Here is a 27,342-nt window from a genome sequence, read left to right on the forward strand (position 1 = left end):
AGATTTTTTGATCATATTCAGGGAAGAAACCTAAGGTGAGGCGACCTTGGTAGTTGTGTACGCAAGCCCCGCCTACCATCTGAGTGCACACAGAGTTCGATTGTGTGTCGCCACTACTATAATGCTGTAAAAACATTTATGCCTGTGTCATGTCTTGATTGTAAATGTGACATCATTATTTTTGGTAATCAGACAAAATAATACAGCAGTGCCTTGGTTAGCATAAAATACAGCAGTGCCTTGGTTAGCATCATCAAATATGCAAAATTATTTACAATTATTAGACATTACTTTTACCTATTCCAAAAATCCAGGCTGAAAAAATAATATTTAGCATATCAGATCTTGAGGAAAATGTCGCATTAGCACTGAGGAGAAGATAAGTAAGCAGCCTATACACCTCTTATCCCGGTTCCCTGTTCGTGCAGTGCTGGGATTAGAGCATACCATATAATGCACCCTTGTGGTTGAGATTTCAGGTGGGTACAAAATGTGTATGACAGCTAGTGAATGTTTCTTTATGTGGAAATACATTTTTGTAAAACTCGTGTGGATGGAGCCAAGATGGAGGATTAGGTACCCAAACTCAGCAGGAGGTGATCAGACTTTTACAATGAAGCAGCCAAACTTCTCCTGGAGAAAGAAAGGCTGCAGTACTTCCTTTACAAATAAATTATATGCCGTATTTTCCAGACTATAAGTCGCCCCGTCGCATGATGCCAAACACGCATAATACATAAGTCACACTGGAGTACAAGTCGCATTTTTTTCAGGTAATTTATTTTGCAAATTATGTGACCAAAACATAGTTGTGAAAGTTCTAACATTAATAAAAGAATAGAGAAACGGCTGAATAGGTGCAAGATATGCTAACACAATGGTTATTCAGCTACACGAAAAGTAAACATGAACAGAAAAGGTGTCTAGTGTTTGTGACATAAGCAGTTTTAAATACAGTAATTATAGCCTAAAGAACAAAACAAGTGTACCTTTTAATATAATTCATAACAAGCAAACTCACTCCACATCACTAAATCTGTTGTATTCTTCCGTCCTCTGTGTCACTTCTAAATAACTCCGCCAACTCCGGAGAAAGACGAAGCGTAGCTTCCTCTTCTACGTGGCTGTCTTCAGACTCAGACTCAGTTGCAGTTCCAATTATTCCAGCCTTTCTGAATCCAGACAAGATGGTCTGTCACTGAATCCCACGCTATGTGGATCCATTCAATAGCTTGCAGAAAAGTTGCATGGCGCATCCTCCCGGTTGCTGTAAAGCTATGCTTGCCGTCCGTCATCCACTGCTCCCACAGGCGACGCAATACTGCCTTAAAGCTCCGGTTTACCGAGATATCAAGTGGCTGGAGTACTTTTGTTAAACCCCCGGGGATGATTGCAGGTATGGAATTGACAGCTTTAAGTTTCGTTTTGAACTGTGACGTGATGTGCGCTTGCATACTGTCCATCACAAGCAGAGCTTTGCATGTCCTGAAGAAGCCATCGGGGCGCCTAGTGTAGCATTTTGTAAGCCAAAAGTTCATCATTTCCTGATCATTTCACTGACAAGTCAGTGCACCGTCTAAACGATTTTGAGGCTTTAATTTCAAGGACAATTTGTTTTTGAGTGCACTGAGAATTGTGTTTACAGTTAACCGAGTAAAGCCATTTGATTAAGTATAAATGCTGGAAGAAAAGAATATCTGACTGGCTGTTGACCTTCAAGCTTTAAAAAAATATGCCACAAGGGCCCATTGTGCCTGAACAGCCTGGATCCCTTTTTTTCCGAAAAACAGAGACATGACTGGCTGTTACTTCCTGCATGATGACTGCCACAGTTACCCAATCACATCTAAAGGTGCTTCTTCTCTGTCAGACAGCATAATGGGCCACCCACAAACCTATGTCCTTTACCCCATCTGGAAAACAGTGTGCTGTAAGCATGGTATCGAGTGAATCAATCAAAAATCTATTTCGTAGTAGATTGCTTGCTTGGACGTACACCTGGAGCAATGCAATCTTTTTTAACAACCAATCATTTTAAAATGTATTGCTTGAAAAAATGGGGGTCAGTGGGATTGAGAAGGGCCTCAAAGTATTCCTTCCACCGTCTGGCTACATTCTCAGTTGATGTCAGCAGGCCCCGTCCCCACTATTAACAGTGTGGACCGGGCACTGCTTCCCTTTTCTGAGGTACTGCCAGGCCAAGCGGCATGCAGATGAGGCAGTTGTTGTGGCAAAAACTCGGGTGTGGGAGGAATTGGGTGAGGCCCGACTTTCAGTCGGCCTTGAAGAGGTTCTGTCAAACCATCCGACCCCTCAGAAAGGGGAAGTAGTGGCCGGTCTGGGGGCCTGCTGACCTCGTCTGAGGATGCAGTCGGACGGTGGAAGGAATACTTTGTGGCCCTTCTGAAACCCACTGACATACTTTCCTTAGAGGAAGCAGAATCAGAGGACACATACTCGGACAGTTCCATCACCGTGGCTGAGGTATCTAGGGTGGTCAAAATGCTCCTCAGTGGTTGGACGAGTTTCGCCCAGAATGCCTCAAGGCTTTGGATGTTGAGGGACTTGGCTGGGTCTTGGCTGACACATCTCTTCAACATTGCATCGAAGTCGGAAACAGTACCTTTGGATTGGCAGACTGGGGTGGTGGTCCCCCTCTTTAAGGAGGGTGACTGAAGGGTGTGTTCCAACTACAGGGGATCACACTCCTCAGCCTCCCTGGGAAAGTCTATTCCAGGGTGCTAGAGAGTAGGGTACCGACCGTTGGTCGAACCTTTGCGGTTTTCGTCCCAGTTGAGTCCAGAAACACTGGACCAGCTCTACACCCTTGCAAGAGTGCTGGGGGGTGCACAGGAGTTTGCCCAACCAGTATACATGTGCTTTTTGGACTTGGAAAAGGCATTCGACTGTTTCCCTTGTGGTACCCTTTGGGGCAGTGCTCCAGGAGTACGGGATTGGTGGTGCCATCCTGTCCTTGTACAAATGGGGCAGGAACTTGGTTCACATTGCCAGCAGTAAGTCCAGCCTTTTGTCACAGATTCTGTTCACAATTTTCATGGACAGAATTTCTAGGCACAGCCAAGGCGTCGAGTGAGTCTGGACCTTGGGATCTCATCTCTGCTGTTTGTGGCAACCTTCAGCGTTTACTGGGACGGTTTGTATCCAAGTGTGAAGCTTCACACTCCAAATCAGAGGCCATCGTTCTCAGTCGGAAAAGGGTGGCGCGCTCCCTTTGTGTTGGGAATGAGGTCCTGCCCCAGGTGGAGGAGTTTAAGTATGTGAAGTAGCTGAAATGACTTTCCTCCGTAGGGTAAGAAGAGACACCCTAAGAGAGGTGAGGAGCTCAGTCATCCAGGAGGGGCTCAGATTAGAGCCGCTTCTCCTTCACATTGAGAGGAGCCAGTTGAGGTTGCCCGTTTGCATCTAGTCCGGATGCCTCCCGGACGCCTCCCTTGTGAGGTGTTCCGAGCATGCCCAGCCGGGAAAAGGTCCTGGGACACACGCTAGAGGGATTATTACTAGCCTGTTAACTATCTCCAACCTTGACCAAGATGGCGGCGCACACAGACGCAGCGGCTCACGGCTCTCCCTTCCAGTGCTTTTTTTGTTTATTTTATATGTGTCCACGTATACATCGGCATTATACACCCATCAGGACCTTGTGGACATCAGCTACCGACACAAACTGGTAGTTTGCAGAGACTTACACCATCGACACAACATCCCAGACGAACAAAAGACACCACCAGGTGCTCCGTGGATTATTGTCTGGTCCGGAAAGAAACGCAGGCGGCGTCGGGAGAGGAAGCCAAAGCGCGGTCGCAGGTCCCTACTGCTATGGCTACGAAACAACCCACATAATCCACCCCAGCCGATCCTGTATCTCACCAACGCCAGATCCATTACCCACAAAACGGATGACCTGGAGTTACAGCTCGTGGGAAACAGCTACATTCGTGACTGTTGTGTTTTAATCATCACAGAGATCTGGCTCAAACTGAGGATCCCCAATGCTAGCGTGTAGCTAGACGGCCTCTCGAACAGAGGACTCCGGTAAGAACAGAGGTGGGGGGCTCTGTATTTACGTGCATGAGGACTGATGCAACAACAGCAAGATCAGAGAGACTCACTGCTCCCCTGATATTGAGTACATGTTTGTTAGATGCCGGCCGTATTTTCTCCCGAGAGAGCTAACTGTTGTGGTCATCACCGCTGTTTACATCCCATCGGATGCACTCACTCTCCTGCTGAATGTCATTAATGAACAGCAGCAGACCCACCCTGATGGAGTTCATATTATAGCTGGGGACTTTAATAAGGCCAATTTAAAGACTGTACTGCCAAAGTTTCATCAGCAGTCATCCCTGCCTGCCTGAAATCCGCCACAATCCTCTCCATCCCGAAAAAGTCACCCGCATCCAGCCTCAGTGACTATCGCCCTGTTGCCCTCAAACCCATTGTCATGAAGTGCTTTGAGAGACTGGTCCTTCAGCACATAAAAGACTGTCCCCCCCACACTCGACCCACCAGTTCGCATACCGGGCGAACAGATCCACAGAAGACGCCATAGCCCTGCACGCGCTGCTGAGCCACCTGGAACAACAGCACAGCTATGCCAGGATGCTCTTTGTGGATTGTAGCTCGGCTTTCAACACCATCATTCCGGACATACTAACCATAAAACTGAACACCCGAGGCCTCCCGCGCCTCATATGCAGATGGATCAAGGACTTTTTGACCAACAGACCCCAGACTGTGGGACTCGGCCCTCACCTTTCCTCCACCCGCAGTGTGAGCACCGGATCACCACAGGGCTGCGTGCTGAGGCCCCTCCTGTACTGCCTACACCTATGACTGCAGTCCGGCCCATGAGAACAACATCATCGTCAAGTTTGTGTCAGTGGTCGGCCTGATCTCACAGGGAGATGAGGCAGCCTACAGGGGGTTCAGAGGCTGATGACCTGGTGATCCGACAACAACCTGGCCTGAACACGCAGAAAACAAAGGAGATCATTGTGGACTTCAGGAGGAGTGACTTGCCCCCCCCCCCCCCACATCAACGACGAATGTCCACAAATTCAGGTTCCTTGGAGTCCAGATCTCCGACAACCTCTCCTGAACAGCCAACATCACAGCTGTCAAAAAGAAGGCCCAGCAGCGTCTACACTTCCTGAGAGTCTTGAGGAGGAACAACCTGGACAGAGAGCTGCTGCTGGCCTTCTACCGCTCGTCCATCCAGAACCTGCTGACCTACTGCGTCTCCACCTGGTACGGGAGCTGCACTGAGGCGGACAGAGGGAGGCTTCAGAGGACAGTCAAGACAGCACAGCGTATCAACGGCTGCCCTCTCCCCTCCCTGACGGACATGTACTCCACTTGGTGCCTCAGCATAGCTTGCAACATCATCAAGGACAGTTTACATCCCGGTGCTCAGCTGTTTGGCCTGCTGCCCTCTGGCAGACACTACAGGTGCATCAAAGCAAAAATAAACAGACTGAGAAACAGCTTCTTCCCAAGAGCCATCACCACCCTGAACTCAGACAAACAACAAGCCTGGTCATTAGCGTAATGCAAATGTGCAATATTTCCATCACTGCCTCTGTCACTACCTCGAAAACATATTTATTATAACTCATGTGCAAAACATTCATATGTGACTTTTTTATGTGACGCATTTGTATATACCATTTATCATTTGCACTAAAACCCACTAAAATGAATACATATTCTGGTGTCTGTGCAATACATATCTGCTCCTGTGCAGTATTATGTGTATATCTTGTATGTATCTATCTGTTGAACTGTCTTTTTTACTTTTACTTTTTGTATACTTTTTTAACTTAACATTTGCACTGAAAGGAGAAGATCTCCAATCTTGTTACATCTTTGTATAATGACAATAAAGGCCCGAAAAGGAAAAAAAAAGATTATGTTTCACAGCTGGCCTGGGAACGCCTTCGTGTCCTCCCGGTGGAGCTGGAGGAAGTGGCCGGGGACCGGGAAGTCTGGGCTTCGAACCCGGATAAGCGAAGGAAAATGATTGGATGGATGGAAAAATGGGGGTCGACAATACAGTAATGTTTGGCAATACCTTTTAAAAAAAAGATTTTAATTAAATCTTTTTTAAATTTTAATTTAAAAATTAAAAACATTTTTAAGGAAATTTTCTGAACCCGCAGGGTCCAAAACTGTAAGATAAATTACACATCTTATCAGATTTGCATTTGTAGCAATAATTTATATTCAACATTCTTTCAGTGATGAAGATCCAAAATTGTAGCACTTTTGCTGGTGATACATTTCATGTTCAAGTTTAAGCAGAAGTCTGCACTCCACTTTCCACATCATTTTTCTTACTAGTATTTTTGTCTCAAAAACTAATTGTAAAAGGGAGCAGCAGAGTATGTTTTTTTGTTTGACACAGAACAATGTTTAAATGTTATAAGATAAGGAAACATGCAATGTAAACCTAGAGAATAATCAACCCCTGAATGTGCTTACATTGCAGTCAATAAATACATTACCGGTAATTGTTTTTGTTTTATTTTTATTTTTTTTAAAGTTGATATTCCCAAGTATGTGTAGATGGTCTTAATTGTGTATGTGTTGTGATTCTCTAGAGTGTCTGGTGTCTGCAGGTGGTATTGTTAAGCAGAAGAGGAATATTGTCAAGGTCACTCCTTATACAGTATTCAGTCAACACTGAGCAGGCTTTACCTTCCCTCATTGGAGTTGATGTGTGCATAAACAGTGTAATGAAGAATGAACTAATCATCTCTCGCGAGAGGACTTAAGTCTACTCTCTATTAGTCTATAAGTCTACTCTACTCTCCCTGTGCCCAAAGGTTTGCAAAGAGGCAACTGATGGCCGTTGACTGTAGAAAAAAGTATGAATGCACAAACGTCTGAATGAATGAATTTTGTGAATTTAAAGCATCTTAAATGTATAATTGGCTTTGTGTACAATATATTTGGAAACCATAAATCCATCCATTTTCTATATTGCTTGTCCTCATTAGGATGAGGCCACCCCGGCTGATTTGGGGATACACCCGGGACTGGTCGCCAGTCCATCAGATATACGTGGACAAACAACCATTCACACTCACACGATGGACAATTTTGTGCATGCTTTAGGAATATGGGAAGAAGCCAGAGTACCCGGAGTCACTTCCATGTCAGCATGTCCCACTGGAGATTCGAACCTGGATCTCCAGATTATGAGGCAGACATGCTTGCCATTAATCCACCATGCTGTCTTGGCAGCGTACAGTATATAATGTATCTATCATGTAATCTATCATGTATTGGTACTGAGTTGACAAGCTCGTCATGAGTTCACTGATTCACGTAGTTCACTGGCTAACTGCCAAAGAAAGAGCTTGTAGTCCGGTGCGGCCGATATACTGTATGTTTCCGTTTCTGTCTCTAAATTCAGTCGGTGCGGCTTAAACACCAGCGTGTCTCATACACTGTAAATTACTTAGATCTCTCAGCTCGACTTCGGCATTCATACCTGAATGCCCTCCGTGCCAGGCTGCTGCAGAAGTTTGACCGTGCGCGTGTGTGCCGTCGCCTGTCCGCGCCCGTCATGCCAGGTCAGGTTGCTGCCTCCCGAGCGACGTGGTAGCTGGTAGCTCAGCTCTTCAGCAGACAGTGTGTGCTCCAGGGAGGCACGGCAAAAACTGAAGCTGGAAGCCGCTGTGAAGAGCAAAAGGCCGACAAGGAGGAGAGAAAAATTGAGACGTACGGGAGATAACTTCATCTGGATATGAGCTGGAGTGCATATTGTTCGACTAATAACACTGGGGAACAATATTTTTTCAACTTTCTGTTGCATTGGATTTTTTAACTGATTCTGAATGATTTTTAGGTGCTGATTTCAAATCTGAAATTATTTTTTCTCCATAAGCTCTAGTTTTCATGCAATTTGAGATAGATGAAATAGTCTAAATATATGAACTTACGTAACCCAAATCTATGCGTTTTGAGATTATATACATAGATTCCATTCCTGTTCCAGTTTTCAAAGGTTTGCCTTCATTAAACGATAAAGACATTGGACATGATACGAACGAGGAAGACAGTTGTGACAATGAATTGCCAGAAACTGAGTGGGAACAATCCGAGGAATGTTCTTCAGAGACTGAATCTCCCCCAGTCCCCAAGCCTCTTCACCAAACTGAACTGAATGACTTAGTTCGGGATTTAGGTCTTTCAAAGAAAGCAGCTGAGCTTTTGGCATCAAGATTACAAGGCAAAAATCTTGTTGATCACACTGTTAAAGTGTCATATTACAGAAAGCGCGACCAGCTTTTTGTGACCTTCTTTTCTGAAGACAGACAGTTTGTTTACTGCCATGATATCCCAGGTCTTCTCAAAGAACTGGGTGTTCCTCACTATGATCCAACTGAATGGCGGCTCTTTATAGACAGTTCTAAACGCAGTCTCAAGTGTGTTCTTTTGCATAATGGCAATGTTTACGGGGCAGTGCCTGTAGGTCATTCAGTTCATCTGCGGGAAGACTATGATGACATCAGAATGGTCATGGAATTCTTAAAATATCGTGAGCACAACTGGATCATTTGTGTAGACTTGAAAATGGTAAACTTCCTTCTTGGTCAACAGAAAGGTTTCACCAAGTTTCCATGTTTCCTCTGCATGTGGGACAGTCGAGCACGAGACAGACACTGGGTCCAGAAGGACTGGCCTGTTCGTGAAACCCTTGAAGCAGGCATGCCAAATATCACACATGACCCAATTGTTGACAGAGATAGGATCATCTTTCCTCCTCTGCACATCAAACTAGGTTTGATGAAACAATTTGTCAAGGCACTGGATACCGAAGGTGAATGTTGTCGTTCGATAAGATCAAAGCAGGTGTGTTTGATGGCCCACAGATTCGAACCCTCATTCGTGATGATCAGTTTGTTGCCAAGATGACCGCCTTGGAGAGGGCAGCATGGTTATCCTTTGTGGCAGTCGCTTAGAACTTCCTTGGAAACAACAAGGCAGAGAACTACAATGAACTTGTGAACAGAATGCTCCTCGCTTTTGGTGCTCTCAGGTGCAACATGAGCATCAAGCTTCATTTCTTGAACAGCCACCTTGACCAGTTCCCTGAAAACCTGGGGGCTGTGAGTGACGAACAAGGAGAGCGGTTCCACCAAGACCTAAAGATCATGGAAGAACGCTACCAAGGTCGCTATGTATGATGGCCGACTACTGCTGGAGTATTAAACGAGATTGCCCAGATGAAGTGTACAAACGCAAAAGTTACAAACGCAAATTCCTGCCTGACTAAAATACTGTACTGACAGAAAGTGATAAGCGTTATTAGCTGTGATTGACTCTTATCTGAAGAACGTTGTAAATTATGCTTATTTCACGTTGCGATAAAGACTGTTTTCTGAGAAACGCTTCCAGAAAAACATATGGCACTTCTAACAATGGTGTACTTTAATCTAAAATCACATTTTAATGTTCTGTTTCTTTTGCCTTGTTAAATATACTGATTTGTGGCTGACATTGCAATATCCTATAATAATGCTCGATTTTTTTCTATTTTTAATAAAAATTAAAGATTGCATAAAATCTGTAGCTTGCAGAAAAAAAACAACTTCAGATTTGAACCCAGCACACTTAAATTGACTAAAAACAAGTCTTACTTTAAATGCAACATTTTGAGTGTTCCCCAGTGTAATAGGCCATCCACAAAAAAGTATTGTGTATTAATATACAGCATTTTAGGAGAAACGTAAGAGTGTAGCCACGGAATTGGAACCACAAAGTCTTCTGACTTATATTTCTACTGAAGTTCATTTTGCCATTTTATGTTTGATGAAGTTCAATTGTGGCCACATTTGAACAAAATAGTATTATTGATGAATTAATAATATAAAATAGGGTTGGCTGATGTAGACCTTAGCATATATCACAATATTTTTAGGATGCATCACAATATGACGATATAAATTTAAATTCAGCGTCTTGTACAAAAAGCTACAAACCTTAAGCCATATCATGAAATACACTTGTTTCAAATGGTAAAGCACATGTATTTATTGGTACGAAACTAGCTAACCTTTCTAATAGGATGACAGCCTCTGCACACATTGCTGCTAAATCAACCAACTGTAATGTCTGTGCTCGTGATTGAGGAAGATGCAGTCAGCCATGCAATTCCAACTGGCCAGATGAGAATCTCAAGCTGAACTTGCTGTAATAATCCAGGATGAAGTCTTTCACCTTATGACACTTTGTTTTGTTTCCGCATGTAAACCCATGTCACATTTTGTAGGCAGGTAACAGAACCTTAATATCGAATCTCAAATGAACTGGGGGCCAGTGCAAGTTGGCTAGTACTGGAGAAATATGGTTGAATTTACACGTCCTTGTGAGGAGTTGCTTTTAAAATGAGATATTGGAAGGCAGGACGTGACAAATACATGGCATTGGCTCTCTGCTCCAGTGATGGAAAGAATAGGCCATATCTTAGCAATGTTGCAATGATGCAAAAATGCATTTTGGTAACATTCTTAATGTGCTTTTGAAAGGATAGAGTCAAACCAAACATGACATAATTGTTACTGAGTCACACTGGGTAATTATGCTAGGCTGTGGTGTCCTTAAACAGGCCACTGTTTAGCTGGGCAATAAGTAACATCTCAGTTTTGTCAGGGTATAAGAGTAAAAACTTACAGGACATTGTAAGAATATATTAGTCATAGATTAGCATGCTAATCGTAAAAATGACATGATCTGTGTGGTAGATAACATGGCTATGGTATATACTGTATGTATACACAGTGATAATAAATATGATATTGGTCATATGTAAACATAAATGTATTTCCCTGTGAGCCAACATATTATGTACTTGTGATAAACTTTATCTCCTGTATCCTCTAGACCAGGGGTGGGCAAACTTTTTGACTGGCGGGCCGCATTGATTTAACAAAATTGACGGGGGGCCAGACTCGATATTTTACACGTAACAGTCCAGCTGGAATTATTGTATCTGTACAAGTGTCATGCAATCTGCTATATGTGCACTTTGAGATCATTTATGTGATGTAAAGTGTGTTATAAATTTATAATAATAAATTGATTATTATTTGTTATTATTATTATTATGGACTGGCTCAGTAGCCAGCCCATAGACTGCTACTTGCAGTAGCAGTCTATGGGCTGGCTACTGAGCCAGTCCATATTGTTATTCCTTGTGGTGTTTACCAATTTTTATTATTCTTATATCTTAATCTTCCACTTTTTGTGCGCGTAATGCGGCCAAAACCGCAAGAAGGACCCCCACACATGTTACACCGTCGGAATCGTGACGCTCGGGACTACAGCGGTATTTATTTTTTGGAACGTTTCGTGTAACCATGGCGACGCTATTCGCGATAGAAAAAAAAATCGGCCACTAGATTAGGTACACCATTCTATTTTTAGAACAGCCGCATTCCAGAGAAAACGAGAATTTACAGACTTTTCACAGCCTTGTAGCTCAGCCATACGACCACGTAGAAACGTGGTTGATGGCTCATTTTTTAGATAAACTTCTGAACTCTCTCTGTGGCTAAATGCTAATTGCTAGCATGTTAGCATGTTAGCATTTAAGCTAATTTACTCATGTTTAAAGGCAAATACACCCATGGCATGATGCAGGGAGGTTCTAGGACAACCCTGGCAGTTTCTAAACTTGAGGCTCTCTTGCTAGGTGCTAGCATGGACCCGTTAGCATGTTAGCATTTAAGCTAATTTACTCACGTTTAAAGGCAATTGCACACATGACATGATGTAGGGAGGTTATAGGACAACCTTAGCAGTTTCTAAACTTGAGGCTCTCTTGCTAGGTGATAGCATGTTAGCCGTTAGCATGTTAGCATTTAAGCTAATTTACTCATGTCTAAAGGCAAATACACACATGGCATGATGTAGGGAGGTTATAGGACACCCTTGGCACTTTCTAAACTTGGGACTCTCTTGCTAGGTGCTAGCATGATGACTGTTAGCATGTTAGCATTTAAGCTAATTTGCTCATGTTTAAAGGCAAATACACACATGCATGATGCAGGGACGTTATAGGACATCCTTGGCACTTTCTAAACTTGAGGCTCTCTTGCTAGGTGCTAGCATAATGACTGTTAGCGTGTTAGCATATAAGCTAATTTACTCACGTTTAAAGGCAAATACACACATGGCATGATGTGGGGAGGTTATAGGACAACCTTGGCAGTTTCTAAACTTAAGGCCCTCTTGCTAGGTGCTAGCATGGTAGCCGTTAGCATGTTAGCATTTAAGCTACTTTACTCATGTCTACAGGCAAATGCACACATGACATGATGTAGGGAGGTTATAGGACAACCTTGGCACTTTCTAAACTTGAGGCCCTCTTGCTAGGTGCTAGCATGGTAGCCGTTAGCACGTTAGCATTTAAGCTAATTTACTCATGTCTAAAGGCAAATACACACATGGCATGATGTAGGGAGGTTATAGGACAACCTTGGCACTTTCTAAACTTGAGGCTCTCTTGCTAGGTGCTAGCATAATGATTGTTAGCATGTTAGCATTTAAGCTAATTTACTCACGTTTAAAGGCAAATACACACATGACATGATGTGGAAAGGTTATAGGACAACCTTGGTAGTTTCTAAACTTGAGGCTGTCTTGCTAGGTGCTAGCATGTTAGCCGTTAGCATGTTAGCATTCAAGCTAATTTACTCATGTCTAAAGGCAAATACACACATGGCATGATGTAGGGAGGTTATAGGACAACCTTGGCACTTTCTAAACTTGAGGCTCTCTTGCTAGGTGCTAGCATGACAACTGTTAGCATGTTAACATTTAAGCTAATTTACTCACATTTAAAGGCAAATACACACATGGCATGATGTAGGGAGGTTATAGGACAACCTTGGCACTTTCTAAACTTGGGACTCTCTTGCTAGGTGCTAGCATGATGACTGTTAGCATGTTAGCATTTAAGCTAATTTGCTTATGTTTAAAGGCAAATACACACGTGCATGATGCAGGGACGTTATAGGACATCCTTGGCAGTTTCTAAACTTGAGGCTGTCTTGCTAAGTGCTAGCATGGTAGCCGTTAGCATGTCAACATTTAAGCTAATTTACTCATGTTTAAAGGCAAATACACACATGGCATGATGTAGGGAGGTTATAGGACAACCTTGGCACTTTTTAAACTTGAGGCTCTGTTGCTAGGTGCTAGCATGACGACTGTTAGCATGTTAGCATTTAAGCTAATTAACTCACATTTAAAGGCAAATACACACATGGCATGATGTAGGGATGTTATAGGACAAACTTTGTAGTTTCTAAAGTTGAGACCATCTTGCTAGGTGCTAGCAGGGTAGCCGTTAGCATGTTAGCATTTAAGCTAATTCAGTCATGTCTAAAGGAAAATACACACATGGCATGATGTGGGGACACTGTAGGACTGCCCCAAACTTTTCAGGACCTGAGGCTGTTTTGCTACGTGTTAGCACGGTAGCCATTAGCATGTTAGCATTTTAGCTAATTTACTCAAGTTTAAAGGCAAATACACACTTGGCATGATGTGGGGACACTATGGGACTGCATCAACCTTTTCCGTACTTGAGGCTTTCTTGCTAGGTGCTACCGCGGTAGCCGTTGGCACACCGGGCCCGAGGTTCACAGCGCAGGTGGCCAGTCCATCAAAATTTCCGCGGGAATTTTCTAGTTTTTATTCTTATATCTTAATCTTCCACTTTTTGCGCGCGTAATGCGGCCGAAACCACATGAAGGACCCCCACACATGGTACACCGCCGGAATCGTGACGCTCGGGACTACAGCGGTATTTATTTTTTGGAACGTTTCGTGTAACCATGGCGACGGTATTCGCGATAGAAAAAAGAATCGGCCACTATATTAGGGACACCCCAGTTCTATTTTTAGAACAGCTCATGCCAGTGAAAGAAACGAAAATTTACAGACTTTTCACAGCCTTGTAGCTCAACCATACGGCCACGTAGAAACGTGATTGATGGCTCATTTTTTAGATAAACTTCTGAACTCTCTCTGTGGCTAAATGCTAATTGCTAGCATGTTAGCATGTTAGCATTGAAGCTAATTTACTCATGTCTAAAGGCAAATACACACATGGCATGATGCAGGGAGGTCATAGGACAACCTTGGCAGTTTCTAAACTTGAGGCTCTCTTGCTAGGTGCTAGCATGTTAGCCGTTAGCATGTTAGCATTTAAGCTAATTTACTCATGTCTAAAGGCAAATACACACATGGCATGATGTAGGGAGGTTATGGGACAACCTTGGCACTTTCTAAACTTGAGGCTCTCTTGCTAGGTGCTAGCATGATAACTGTTAGCATGTTAGCATTTAAGCTAATTTACTCACGTTTAAAGGCAAATACACACATGGCATGATATAGGGAGGTTATAGGACAACCTTGGCACTTTCTAAACTTGAAACCCTCTTGCTAGGTGCTAACATGGTAGCCATTAGCATGTTAGCATCTAAGCTAATTTACTCATGTCTAAAGGCAAATACACACATGGCATGATGTAGGGAGGTTATAGGACAACCTTGGCAGTTTCTCAACTTGATGCTCTCTTGCTAGGTGCTAGCATGGTAGCCGTTAGCATGTTAGCATTTAAGCTAATTTACTCATGTCTTCAGGCAAATACACATATGGCATGATGTAGGGAGGTTATAGGACAACCTTGGCACTTTCTCAACTTGATGCTTTCTTGCTAGGTGCGAGCATAATGATTGATAGCATGTTAGCATTTAAGCTAATTTACTCACGTTTAAAGGCAAATACACACATGGCATGATATTGGGAGGTTGAAGGACAACCTTGGCACTTTGTAAACTTGAAACCCTCTTGCTAGGTGCTAGCATGGTAGCCGTTAGCATGTTAGCATTTAAGCTAATTTACTCATGTCTAAAGGCAAATACACACATGGCATGATGTAGGGAGGTTATAGGACAACCTTGGCACTTTCTAAACTTCAGGCTCTCTTGCTAGGTGCTAGCATGACGACTGTTAGCATGTTAGCATTTAAGCTACTTTGCTCATGTTTAAAGGCAAATACACACATGCATGATGCGGGGACGTTATAGGACATCCTTGGCACTTTCTGACCTTGAGGCTCTCTTGCTAGGTGCTAGCATAATGACTGTTAGCATGTTAGCATTTAAGCTAATTTGCTCACGTTTAAAGGCAAATACAAACATGGCATGATGTGGGGAGGTTATAGGACAACCTTGGCAGTTTTTAAACTTGAGGCCCTCTTGCTAGGTGCTAGCATGGTAGCCGTTAGCATGTTAGCATTTAGGCTAATTTACTCATGTCTACAGGCAAATACACACATGGCATGGTGTAGGGATGTTCCAGGACAACCTTGGCACTTTCTAAACTTGAGGCCCTCTTGAGGCTGTCTTGCTAAGTGCTAGCATGTTAGCCGTTAGCATGTTAGCATTTAAGCTAATTTACTCACGTCTAAAGGCAAATACACACATGGCATGATGTAGGGAGGTTATAGGACAACCTTGGCACTTTCTAAACTTGAGGCTCTCTTGCTAGGTGCTAGCATGATGACTGTTAGCATGTTAGCATTTAAGCTAATTTGCTCATGTTTAAAGGCAAATACACACATGCATGATGCAGGGACGTCATAGGACATCCATGGCAGTTTCTAAACTTGAGGCTGTCATGCTAGGTGCTAGCATGGTAGCCGTTAGCATGTTAGCATTTAAGCTAATTTACTCATGTCTAAAGGCAAATACACATATGGCATGATGTAGGGAGGTTATAGGACAAACTTGGCACTTTCTAAACTTGAGGGTCTCTTGCTAGGTGCTAGCATGATGACTGTTAGCATGTTAGCATTTAAGCTAATTTGCTCATGTTTAAAGGCAAATACACACATGCATGATGCAGGGACGTTATAGGACATCCTTGGCACTTTCTAAACTTGAGGCTCTCTTGCTAGGTGCTAGCATAATGACTAATAGCATGTTAGCATATAAGCTAATTTACTCACGTTTAAAGGCAAATACACACATGGCATGATGTGGGGAGGTTATAGGACAACCTTGGCAGTTTCTAAACTTAAGGCCCGCTTGCTAGGTGCTAGCATGGTAGCCGTTAGCATGTTAGCATTTAAGCTAATTTACTCATGTCTACAGGCAAATGCACACATGACATGATGTAGGGAGGTTATAGGAAACCTTGGCACTTTCTAAACTTGGGACTCTCTTGCTAGGTGCTAGCATGATGACTGTTAGCATGTTAGCATTTAAGCTAATTTGCTCATGTTTAAAGGCAAATACACACATGCATGATGCAGGGACGTTATAGGACAACCTTGGCAGTTTCTAAACTTGAGGCTCTCTTGCTAGGTGCTAGCATGTTAGCCGTTAGCATGTTAGCATTTTAGCTAATTTACTCATGACTAAAGGCAAATACACACATGGCATGATGTAGGGAGGTTATAGGACAACCTTGGCACTTTCTAAACTTGAGGCTCTCTTGCTAGGTGCTAGCATGGTAGCCGTTAGCATATTATCATTTAAGCTAATTTACTCATGTCTAAAGGCAAATACACACATGGCATGATGTCGGGGGGTTATAGGACAACCTTGGCACTTTCTAAACTGGAGGCGCTCTTGCTAGGTGCTAGCATGATAACTGTTAGCATGTTAACATTTAAGCTAATTTACTCACGTTTAAAGGCAAATACACACATGGCATGATATAGACAGTTTATAGGACAACCTTTGTAGTTTCTAAACTTGAGGCTCTCTTGCTAGGTGCTAGCATGATAACTGTTAGCATGTTAGCATTTAAGCTAATTTACTCAAGTTTAAAGGCAAATACACACTTGGCATGATGTGGGGACACTATGGGACTGCATCAACCTTTTCCGTACTTGAGGCTTTCTTGCTAGGTGCTACCGCGGTAGCCGTTGGCGCACCGGGCCCGAGGTTCACAGCACAGGTGGCCAGTCCATCAAAATTTCCGCGGGAATTTTCTAGTTTGTTATTATTATTATTATGTGCCTGTGTCCCTCTTTTCAGGAGCACTTTGTAAATAACAGACCGCATCAAATAACAAAATTATTGTATCTGTAAAAGTGTTATGTAATCTGCTATGTGTGCACTTTAAGATAATTTATTTGATGTAAAGTGCGTTATAAATGTATAATAATAAGAATAAATTTATTATTATTTGATATTATTTGTTATTATTATTTTATATTATTATTTTTATTATTATTATTATTATTATTATTATTATTATTATTATTATTATTATGTAAAGTGCGTTATAAATTTATATTAAGAAGAATACATTTAGTATTATTTTATATTATTTGTTATTATTGTTTTATATTATTATTATTATTATTATTATGTGCCTGTGTCCCTTTTTTGGAGCACTTTGTAAACAACAGACCGCATCAAATAACGAAATTATTGTACCTGTAAAAGTGTTATGCAATCTGCTATATGTGCACTTTGAGATCATTTATTTGATGTAAAGTCTGTTATAAATTTATAATAATAATACATTTATTATTTATTATTATTATTATGTGCTTGTGTCCCTTTTTTCAGGAGCACTTTGTAAACAACAGACCGCATGAAATAACGAAATTGATAAAACCGCCAAACCATGAAAATGTCGGCTCAAGCCATGATGCCAGCTTGTATGTTGACTTTAAATGAAATACTTTGGAAAGAAAGGGCGGACCGTATTCAAACACTTGGCGGGCCGGATGTGGCCCCCGGGCCGTAGTTTGCCCACCCCTGCTCTAGACTGTTATTTGATTGTAGTTATACAGAGCCCAAATGGTAAAGAATGCAAGTCTCCCTTTTTCAGGACGGCCACCTGTAATTGATTCAATCAATCACACTGTAAAATAAATCTTAGACGGTGAATCTAAAAATGAAAATTTCCTGTGCTAACAACATCCATTGTCTAATATCAATAAGACACGGCTCCAGATTAGAGCAGTCCTGTGGGTCAGTTAGCTTTAATGGCACATTACATTACACGAGTGTTGTCAGCATAACAGTGAAAGCTAATCTTATGTTTGCAAACATCGCCGAGCATCAGCGTGTAAATATTGAAAAGAAGAGGGCCAAACACTGATCCTTGTGGAACGCCTCAAGTGACACCACAGTATTCAGGTCACATTATAATTAACTACAATGTGTCCGATTCAGGAGGTAAGTCTAAGCTTCTAAGTCAAGAAAGTCCCGGACTGGTAGCACCATTACATGTTTTAAGGTGTTTAACGATATTGAAGAAAGCACTGTGATCTCGTAATAATAAGGAGATAAAGAATATCACTTTGCGAGGGCTGATTCAGTAGAGTGGTTCACCCTAAAACCAGACCGAAGAGATTCAAATAAATTGCCGTGGCCATGTGATTATTTAAAAACAACCTTAACAAAAAAATAATAATGCAAATCCTTTACTAAAAGTATGTTGTTGAAACTCAGTGTTTCTCAAAGAGTGGGGTGTCAGGAGGAGTGTGAGAAGCAGGTAGGATTCAATATTGAATGTATTACATTTGTTGTACTCAATATCTAATTTGACTTTTGAATTGTATGCTTCACTGCTCTCCATTTTGTAGCATTTTGCTCTTTTTAGTTCGAGTTCAATCTGTACAATAGATATCAGGTTTATCTGGAGTCTCCATACAGACCATTGACATCTAACTCTTCAAGTCAGCAGCTGCGAGAAGACAGAGCTTGTCGAGTCATGGCCAGTCATGGTGGCCGGAAAAAAAGAGTGGAGATGAGAACAAGAAAGCACCAATCACTGATGTTGCTGCTTCGATGTAGACAGTGTCTGCTGCCTTTTTAACTCCTTTCCCCTCAGAATTTCCTTCTGCCTTTTTCCAGCTGGCAGGTCTTTTGGGTCATTGGGACTAACCAGTGTAATTATTGCCAGTCAGACTGTGGAGGCGGGGACAGAAGGAAGAAACGTGGGAGGCAAACACGCCAACCCCAAAGACCTGACAGTCGTAAAGAAAGAGACTAAGCCAGACAGACAAGAAACAGCAAGAGACGTTTCTATTTATCTCTTCTACATTTATGAAGTTTTCCAATTGGTCATATGTTGGTGACATCTTGATATCTGATATCTTGATGAACAAATGCAGCAACATTGCATGTCTGTCACGTTCCGGCTTGGAGGTGTGGCGTCCCGCCGTGAAAAAGGTGACGCCGGAACAGGAGGCGTGGTGTCCCGCCATGGAAGAGGTGACGCCGGAACAGGAGGCATGGCGTCCCGCCGTGGAAGAGGTGACGTTAGAACAGGAGGCGTGGCGTCCCGCCGCGGAAGAGGTGACGTCGGAACAGGAGGCGTGGCGTCCCGCCATGGAAAAGGTGATGCGGGAACAGGACGCGTGAGCCCTGGGTCTTGGCTGTACTGTGGAGCAGAGGAAGAGGAATGTGAGTCTTGGACAAGAGGTAATGTACCGGACAGCACATCCCGGTTAGCCGGAAGAACCAGTTGTGCTGGAGGTCCGGCGGGCTGTTCCTCCTCGGGCGACCAGCAGAGGGCATCATCCCCACACTCCTTGGACGGGGTGTGATGTGCGTCCTCCGACACACGGCTGGTCGTACCGACCCCCCTTCCGAAGGCGGATTCCAGACGCTGTAAGCTGCTGGATGTGGAACCAAGGAAGGGAGGAGGGGGATCTTGAAGAGGGTTTTGAGTTCTGCCTGCTCTGCTGCCCGGACCGGGGAATGACCTCAGAAATAGTTTGGGCTCTGGGGGAGTCTACAGCGTCAAGCCGCTGGGCAAGGGAGCCGGGTCTTGGGAGCCCCTGGGGCTGCGCGGCTTGGGCACGGAAGGAATCTGGGACACCACACAGCTTGGCACGGGGGCCGGGTCTTGGGAACCCCTGGGGCTGCGTGGTTTGGGCACAGGAGGACTCTGGGGCGTTACGCAGCTTGGCACGGGAGCCAGGGTTTGGGAACCCTTGGGGCTGCGTGGTTTGGGCACAGGAGGACTCTGGGGCGTCACACAGCTTGGCACGGGAGCCGGGCTTTGGGAACACTTGGGGCTGCGTGGTTTGGACACAGGAGGGGAACGCGTGCCGTGCTCCTCTTCGTGTTGCACAGGAGGCAACAAGGATCCGGAAGGGGGCGGCAGGAGATCGGCGTGCTTACGGGGAGTGGGAGCCTTCTTGTGCTCGTTCGCACTTGGAAGCAGCGTGAGCCGTGCGGTGCACCCGGGCTTTGCATGGAGGTGAGGAAGGAGACGGCCTCACGTCATGACTCCTCGCTGAAGCCAAAGAAAGAACTTAAGATGAAGATGCAGAAGGTGGAAAACACTGTTGAATTCAAGATAGTCCAAAGGTAGCATCGGTTACAATAGCATTGTAATGTAAAGTTTCCTAGTTACCACAAGTCTGCCACTCTCTGAGCAAGGCCTGTGGCCCACTAGGCATTGCAGGTGGGCATAGCAGAGCCATTAATAACAATGTGAAGGCTGCAGCAGAGACCAACCGCTAGGCCATGCAGTGCACAGGCAACACCACCAGAGCCCACATCAGACTTTAAACTAAAGGAGCCTAAGGGAAGTGGAGGAAGTGGTGAGCAGAGCAAGATCAAGCTCAGCCCCAGGCCTAAGTGGTGTTTTTAAGGTTTATAAGAACTGCCCGAAACTACTCCATGGGCTTTGGAAGGCCTTGAAGGTGATCTGGAGAAGGAGGAAGGTTGCCCAGCCATGGAGGTATACTGACGGAGCGTACATACCAAAAGAAGAGAAGTCTGAGAGCATTGATCAGCTTCGGATGATCTCCTTGCTCAGTGTGGAGAGCAAAACCTTCTTCAGCATTGTGGCCAAGAGCGGCCAATTTCCTGTCAAGCAATAAATACGTTCACACATCCGTTGGAAAGGGAGGAATACCCGGAGTCCCCGGTTGCCTGGACCATACAGGGGTGGTAAACCAGCTCATCAGGGAGGCAAAAGCCGGCAGAGGTGACTATACTGTGGCTGGATCTCACCAAAGCTTATGGCTCAATTCCCCATAAGCTGGTGGATGTCACACTGGAAAAACACCATGTACCGCAGAAGGTTAAATACATCATCCTGGATTATTACAGCAAGTTCAGCTTGAGAGTCTCATCTGGTCAGCTGACATCTGACTGGCACCAGCTGGAAGTGGGTATAATCACTGGTTGTATTTTATCAGTGACACTCTGTGCTGGCAATGAACATGTTGGTCAAGGGAGCAGAGGCAGAATGCAGAGGTCCACTCAGTAAGTCTGGAGTAAAGCAACCACCAATCAGAACTTTCAGCTCTCACGGTGACAACAACAGCTGGGGCTAGGAGGATCATGGCATGGGCGTGCATGAGTTTCAAGACTGCAAAGTCCGGTCCTCAGTTCTAAGAATGGGGAAGGTCTCAGACAGCTTCCGCTTCAGGCTAGGAGAAGAGCTGATCCTGTCACAGAAGCCAGACAAGTAAAGTGAAGAACTAGATGTCCATGCAAAAGAAATCGGTCTTTCCCAGAACCCCTTTGTTGCCTACATTGATGAAGGCCAGCCTTCTTATCAGTGTGAGCTGGCTGGCTTACAGAACTGTGATATTCTGACAGAAGCAGGGTCTACTAAGCTAGTCAACTATAACCTTCAAGCTGATCGGCAGAGTGGATCAGTGTTTTAAAGCATGTATCGGCCGGTGTCGATACCATCCTTTTTCACTGATATCGTCCAATACCGATCTGTGGCCGATCGATAGGAGCACCCCTAGTACGAGCTGTTGGACAACAGCCGGCATAGCCTAGGACATCTATGTTGGGTCTTCTGTCGTTTTGTCTGTTGTTCTGTGATTTGACTGTTTTTCACTTTTTTTGTTGACCTCTGCGGCTCTCCTCTGTCATCGACTACACCAGGGGTGCCCATTACATCAATGGCGATCGACTGGTCGATCACAAAGGCATTATGGATAGATCGCATGGCATTGAAAAAAAAAATGTTGCCGCCAGCCTAGCATCCGTCGTCACAATGACATCTGACCTGACCTTTCTCTGACACACGGGTCACATTTGTCAGTCTACAATTGCTTTACCGAAGAGGGAAAATGTGCAGCGCTATTTCCGGACTGTTCATAAAAACTATGACACAGAGTTCCCTCCGAAAAGCGAGCTGAGAAGGAGAAAGTTGAAGGAACTACAGGAGTGGACAGGAGTCATTTTTCACACAGCTAACTTCCCTGTGCATCCCTGGCTGATTCCATGCAGTGCAAGTCATTAGAGTAAGGTAATGACAAAAAAAATGTACAGAGTACTGTGTATTGTGCAATATAGATGCAGTAATACAAGGTACACCAGCATATACTGTATATAAAAATAATTCTCAATATATTTATAAATAATGTTTTTTGCATTTTTAGTAGGTGGTAGATCATTTTGACTCAGTCATGTCATAAGTAGCTTATTTCTTAAATATGTTAACTGCTTTGGGTTTTGTAAGTTTAGGTTTTTGTCTGACCTTTTGGTTAACTAACAGGTTAATGACAAAAAACAAGATTCCAACGTAATAGCTTTTTTAATTAGTGGTGTGCCTCGCTGATAAAAAAAAATTAAAAGTGTAAAACCCACAAGACATTGGACTGTGGAAAAGCCTAACAATAGGGCTGCATAGTGCAAATAATTCAACTGGCATATGCGCCTAGAAATTAGACTTTGCAAGTGGAAAAGAAGTAAAAAGGAAGCACTCCTGCAAGTACAATTTTCAACCCTTTCATTAGAATTTCCCCCCCTAAAATAAGTCCATACAAAGTGAACCGCACACAGCAGCATAATAATACAAATATAGAAACTTATGATCAATCCATGTCAATTTCAGACTTCAACTAACCTACTGTACATACGTAAGCTCCACACATTTCCGGTAAAACAGCACCCACTTCCGGTTTATACCCTGCCCACTCCGAGTATTGGCACGGATACAGATACAGATCATGGTGTACTCGCTGGTAACTGGCTTGGTTATGAGCGCGAGCTCGGCGGTGGATGTGCTATCTGTTGCAGCATGCAACGGGAACAAAGGGTCATCTTTGATAGATACATCACTAGAAATGTTATAATAATAATATGGGCTGTCATGCCAAATGGCTAGCTAAACACGGATTGCTGTCACTCGTCTTTCAAGCCTATCAGTAAGTAAACCCATAGTTTTTTTTTTCCAGAAAAAAAGAGGGTGCGTTATTGACACATTATTTCCACATTTCCGTATATAAAATGATGTCATGGGCCCCAGGACTTGTTTTACACTTGTGTCCTACAGAAATAACCTGCAAGCGAGATGTTATCTGGCAACCTCAAATATATGTAGTTTTAATTTTGAAAATCTCAATTGAATAGTTTCCTTCTTTGGCTTGGAACCATAATCCCCCAAGAAATACAGTTGGGAAAAAATGATCGGTTAGTAACTTCTCAAAACAGACAGGGTGGACCAGGGCCGTATCCTGCAGTTTGGCTGGGGCAACAATGGAAGTCAGTCAGGTCTTAGAACGTGCCCCCTGTGCTCAAGAGTGATTAGTGTCCTCACTGGTCACAATCTTGAGTCTGTCTGTCACCTTTCTGTCTCAAAACCAAGCACTTTATCAGCTTGGACAAGTGCCAAATCTACTATGTCCTATTCGTCACTAACTGGGGTTGAATTATCACCCTCTGCACAGTGACTCTAACGACTTCTAGAAGTAAGACGTAAAAGAATTATGTTTGGGGAAAATGATATGCTGGTGATGCTCAGGTTCCATCCAAGTTCTGTTCCTAGACGGTGATGTAAGTTGAGTTGAGGTGTACATCGGATCTTATATCTAAATTAGCACTAAATTAACTTCTAAGTCACTCACACTGTATACAGAACATGAGGGTCATTAAATACAATAATGAAACACTAAAAAAATACCAATAAAAAGTCCACTACACTGCTTGATTATTGCTGTCGTTTTCACAGGATCAGTCACCTGGCCAGTTATGTGTACTGCTAAGTGTTAAAGAGTTTTGCGATTTCCAGTTGTCTGTGAATGTGACATGACTCGGGGGACAGCTGCGTGAAGACAGAACAGTTGAGTTTCCTGATTTTCTTTAAGTGTATTTCAGCCAACAATAGCCTCTCTAAACAGACCACCTCATCGTTATCCTGACAACTTGGATTGATGATGAGCATGTTTTGTGTTGTTGCTGTGGACAACGCAACAGTGAAACGTGTGCAATGTTGGAATTGACATGAATTGACCTGTTGTTTGACTATTGTTGGCATAGTCAGGTTGGCAATAAAGACTGTGGTTCTCTGTTGAGAATTACAAGATGTTAATTGTGTTGGGCCATATGGAAAAGAATATATACCGGTATCCTAATATAGGTGATTGACTGAGACTGTAATCTGATTACGTGAAAATACTGAGTGAAATGTGTCCCCATTCAAAGTATTCAACTAACATGACCATTATGTCATTTCCAAAAGACAAATTTTGTTTGTATTGAATGCATCACATCTATTAACATCTAAATCAGGTTAAGAACAAACAGAGTGGATGTGTATTACGTTTCTGTGGGCTCCAAACTGCTGGAGAGGGGCAGTGGTTAATACAAGGATGTGTCAACATGCTTCCTAAAGTGGCACAAAGAACGAAAAGTTGGACTAATACCTGTTGTGAGCTAATACATTGGGTAACTCATTTTATCAGGACCCAGTTTATTAAACAGTACGTTCAGTCAGTCAGTCAGTCATTCATTCATTCACTCATTTATTTTCTATACCACTTATCCTCACTGGGATCATGGGGGTATGCTGGTGCCTATCCCAGCTGACTTCACACACACAAGAGGTGGGTATACACTGGACTGGTCGCCCGTCAATCACAGAAACAGCACGTTCCTGTGTAATATCACCGTGGAGATAAACTGACACAGAAATTACGTTTGCTGAAGTGGATATGATGAAGAAGATGGATGGTAAATAATGTAATGCGAGTTTTCCAGGTGTGTTTATTTTGGTTTTTGAATAAACTAATGTAGTGTGCATATACAGCTGAAAATGTGAAACTCGTTAATAGTTTTGTTGTTGAGAACTGATATTTGAAACGTACTTATGTTTTACTATTGATTACTAAAGAAAGGAGAAAGAAAAGAAAGCAAGAAGCAAACCGTCACGGTACAGCATGGCGGCGTTGCGATGCGACCCCAGGATGCAGAGAGCAAGACCAAGTGCAGGTAAAAAGTCTTTTTGAAAGAACAATTGCGCATAAGCAGCAGCAACGCAGCCAACAAACGGCAACCAAATGACAATGCTCCAACAAGAGGAGCAGTGCACCTGAATTAAATAGACAACATAATTAGCGGCAGGTGCGTGCAACAAGAAAATAATGGCAGAAAGGAACAACAAAGGAAATGACTACAAAATAAGGGCATGGAACCAAGAACTAAGGCATAGAAAGGAAACTAAACAAACTGTCACGTTTTTTTTTTCTGATGGAAGATGAAAGAGTCTAATCTTTTGGTACATATCATGTCTATAGAGCCCAAGAACATAATATTCTTCGTGCCTTGAAAAATCAGTAGAAATGGCTGATAGCAAGAGGTTGTGAATTTCGTGCTATATGCCATATTGTTTCTACTTTTAATATCAAAATTCCACATGACCAATTTATACAGAGGAATAGCTGACTTCCTCAGACCAATCCAAGCACTTTGTTTGATAGGGTCGATGAGGCAGACCAGCTCAATGCTATTTTCCAAACAGTTCCGCGGGCTGGGTAAAATTGCAGCGTGGGCCGTATTTGGCCCGCAGTCCTGAGTTTGACACTTGCTCCTGCCAGCTTTCATATGCATGTATCAGTGTCATAAAGTTATTTCAGGTGATTATTTTTTTAACTAATTAATCATGATTAATCACCTTTACAACTATGTCTGCCCATGTTTACTGTATTTAATCAATATGCAGGGTGGTTTTTACCCCCACTACCATCGCAGTGTTTTGTCCAGCTGTGCTACACGTACTGTATACTGTCTTTAGAACCATGGCATCAGTGGTACAGGAAGGAATGGGATCATGTACTTTATTTTAGGCATCTGTGGCACAGTGCAATGATGTATTTCAGCAGCACCATTTTGGCATCAGATTAATCTCAACCAAGCACCTCTTATTCAACTAAAAAAGGGCATTTCTATTCGCCGTTTTAAAAGAATCGTTATCCTCAGTCTTGCAAAACTTCATCATAAGTTGATTTCAAGCCAGTAGCTCACATTAAACCTGATCTGAAATTGCAGCTTCCGGCAACAATTGCGGCGACTCACAACATGTCTCTGGAACAGCTATAAATGATCTGCATTTGTTTGTGTTGTAATATGTTGGATGTAAAGCACAGGCCTGTTTGCAACTCCTCCACTCCTCTGTACCTGGCTCTACCCTCAGGAGTGAGCCATGAAATGACAATTTGGAGAGCATGCTGGGAGATATATGTAAAACCCAGGGTTTTTTCCCATGACGCATCGCAGTCCATTATCCACTCTGACATGAGACATTGTTGCAAAGGCTGGGGCTGAGGTTTACTTTTCACAAGCTATTACTGTCACTGGGCCATGCATGTATGGGCACCCACAAAGCAGGCTTATAGAGGATAACATACCAACTATCATCAGGACACAGGCGAGGAAAACGGCAACTAAATCTGTGTACAAATACGTGTGTTAGTCAAAGCTGGCAAGCTCATGCATATGTGAATGTGACTCACAAAGACAGCATGACAACTCAGGCCTTCACACATCTGCATAATTATCTTCTACTTACATAGGTTTGGACCAATGGGTCTGAGTGATGCTACACAGACCCTACAAGCAAGCGTGCGGATGGTGCCTGGATTCTGGATTGAAACCGCAGGGCACTTATGGTTCACAATGTACTGAAGTTCTAGAATGCAGGAGTTGCCAGTTCTGCTATAATACTGGTCATTATACTGGTCATTAATAATTTTTAAGATGTTCCTTTGTAAATGGCTGGTTGTTGGGATCATCCATTCCAGGTAAATATATCATATAACAGACTAACACAGGGATAGATGGGAAGTCAAATGAAGTTTATAGGATTTACAGAAAGTCTGCAATCATTATTTCAAAAAAAGTAGGCAGTTGTGTGTGTGTGTGTGTGGGGGGGGGGGCTTTTAATTTCAGTGCAGACCTACCAACATGTATGTACAAATTTGACTCTTGAATATGCTTGTATGCTCTCCATTTGTTTCATTTTTACATACATATTCATTTTTTATGTACACATAAATGAATAAATGTGGAACAATCT

General features: G+C 43.1%; 1 protein-coding gene across 2 annotated transcripts in view; it reads right to left on the reverse strand.

Moving 5' to 3' along the window:
* Positions 1–27,342, reverse strand: part of samd10b (sterile alpha motif domain containing 10b) — a 70,810-nt gene that overhangs the window by 25,039 nt on the left and 18,429 nt on the right. The window contains exon 2 of one of the 2 annotated variants that reach the window (XM_058051355.1): positions 7,517–7,701. In XM_058051355.1, coding sequence (XP_057907338.1) covers positions 7,517–7,701 — 185 coding nt within the window. Of the gene's footprint in view, positions 1–7,516; positions 7,702–17,497; positions 19,453–27,342 lie in introns of those variants that run through there. The other variant, XM_058051356.1, reaches the window with a different exon arrangement.

This window comes from Doryrhamphus excisus, chromosome 16 (genome assembly GCF_030265055.1).
Source record: "Doryrhamphus excisus isolate RoL2022-K1 chromosome 16, RoL_Dexc_1.0, whole genome shotgun sequence".
Taxonomy (NCBI): domain Eukaryota; kingdom Metazoa; phylum Chordata; class Actinopteri; order Syngnathiformes; family Syngnathidae; genus Doryrhamphus; species Doryrhamphus excisus.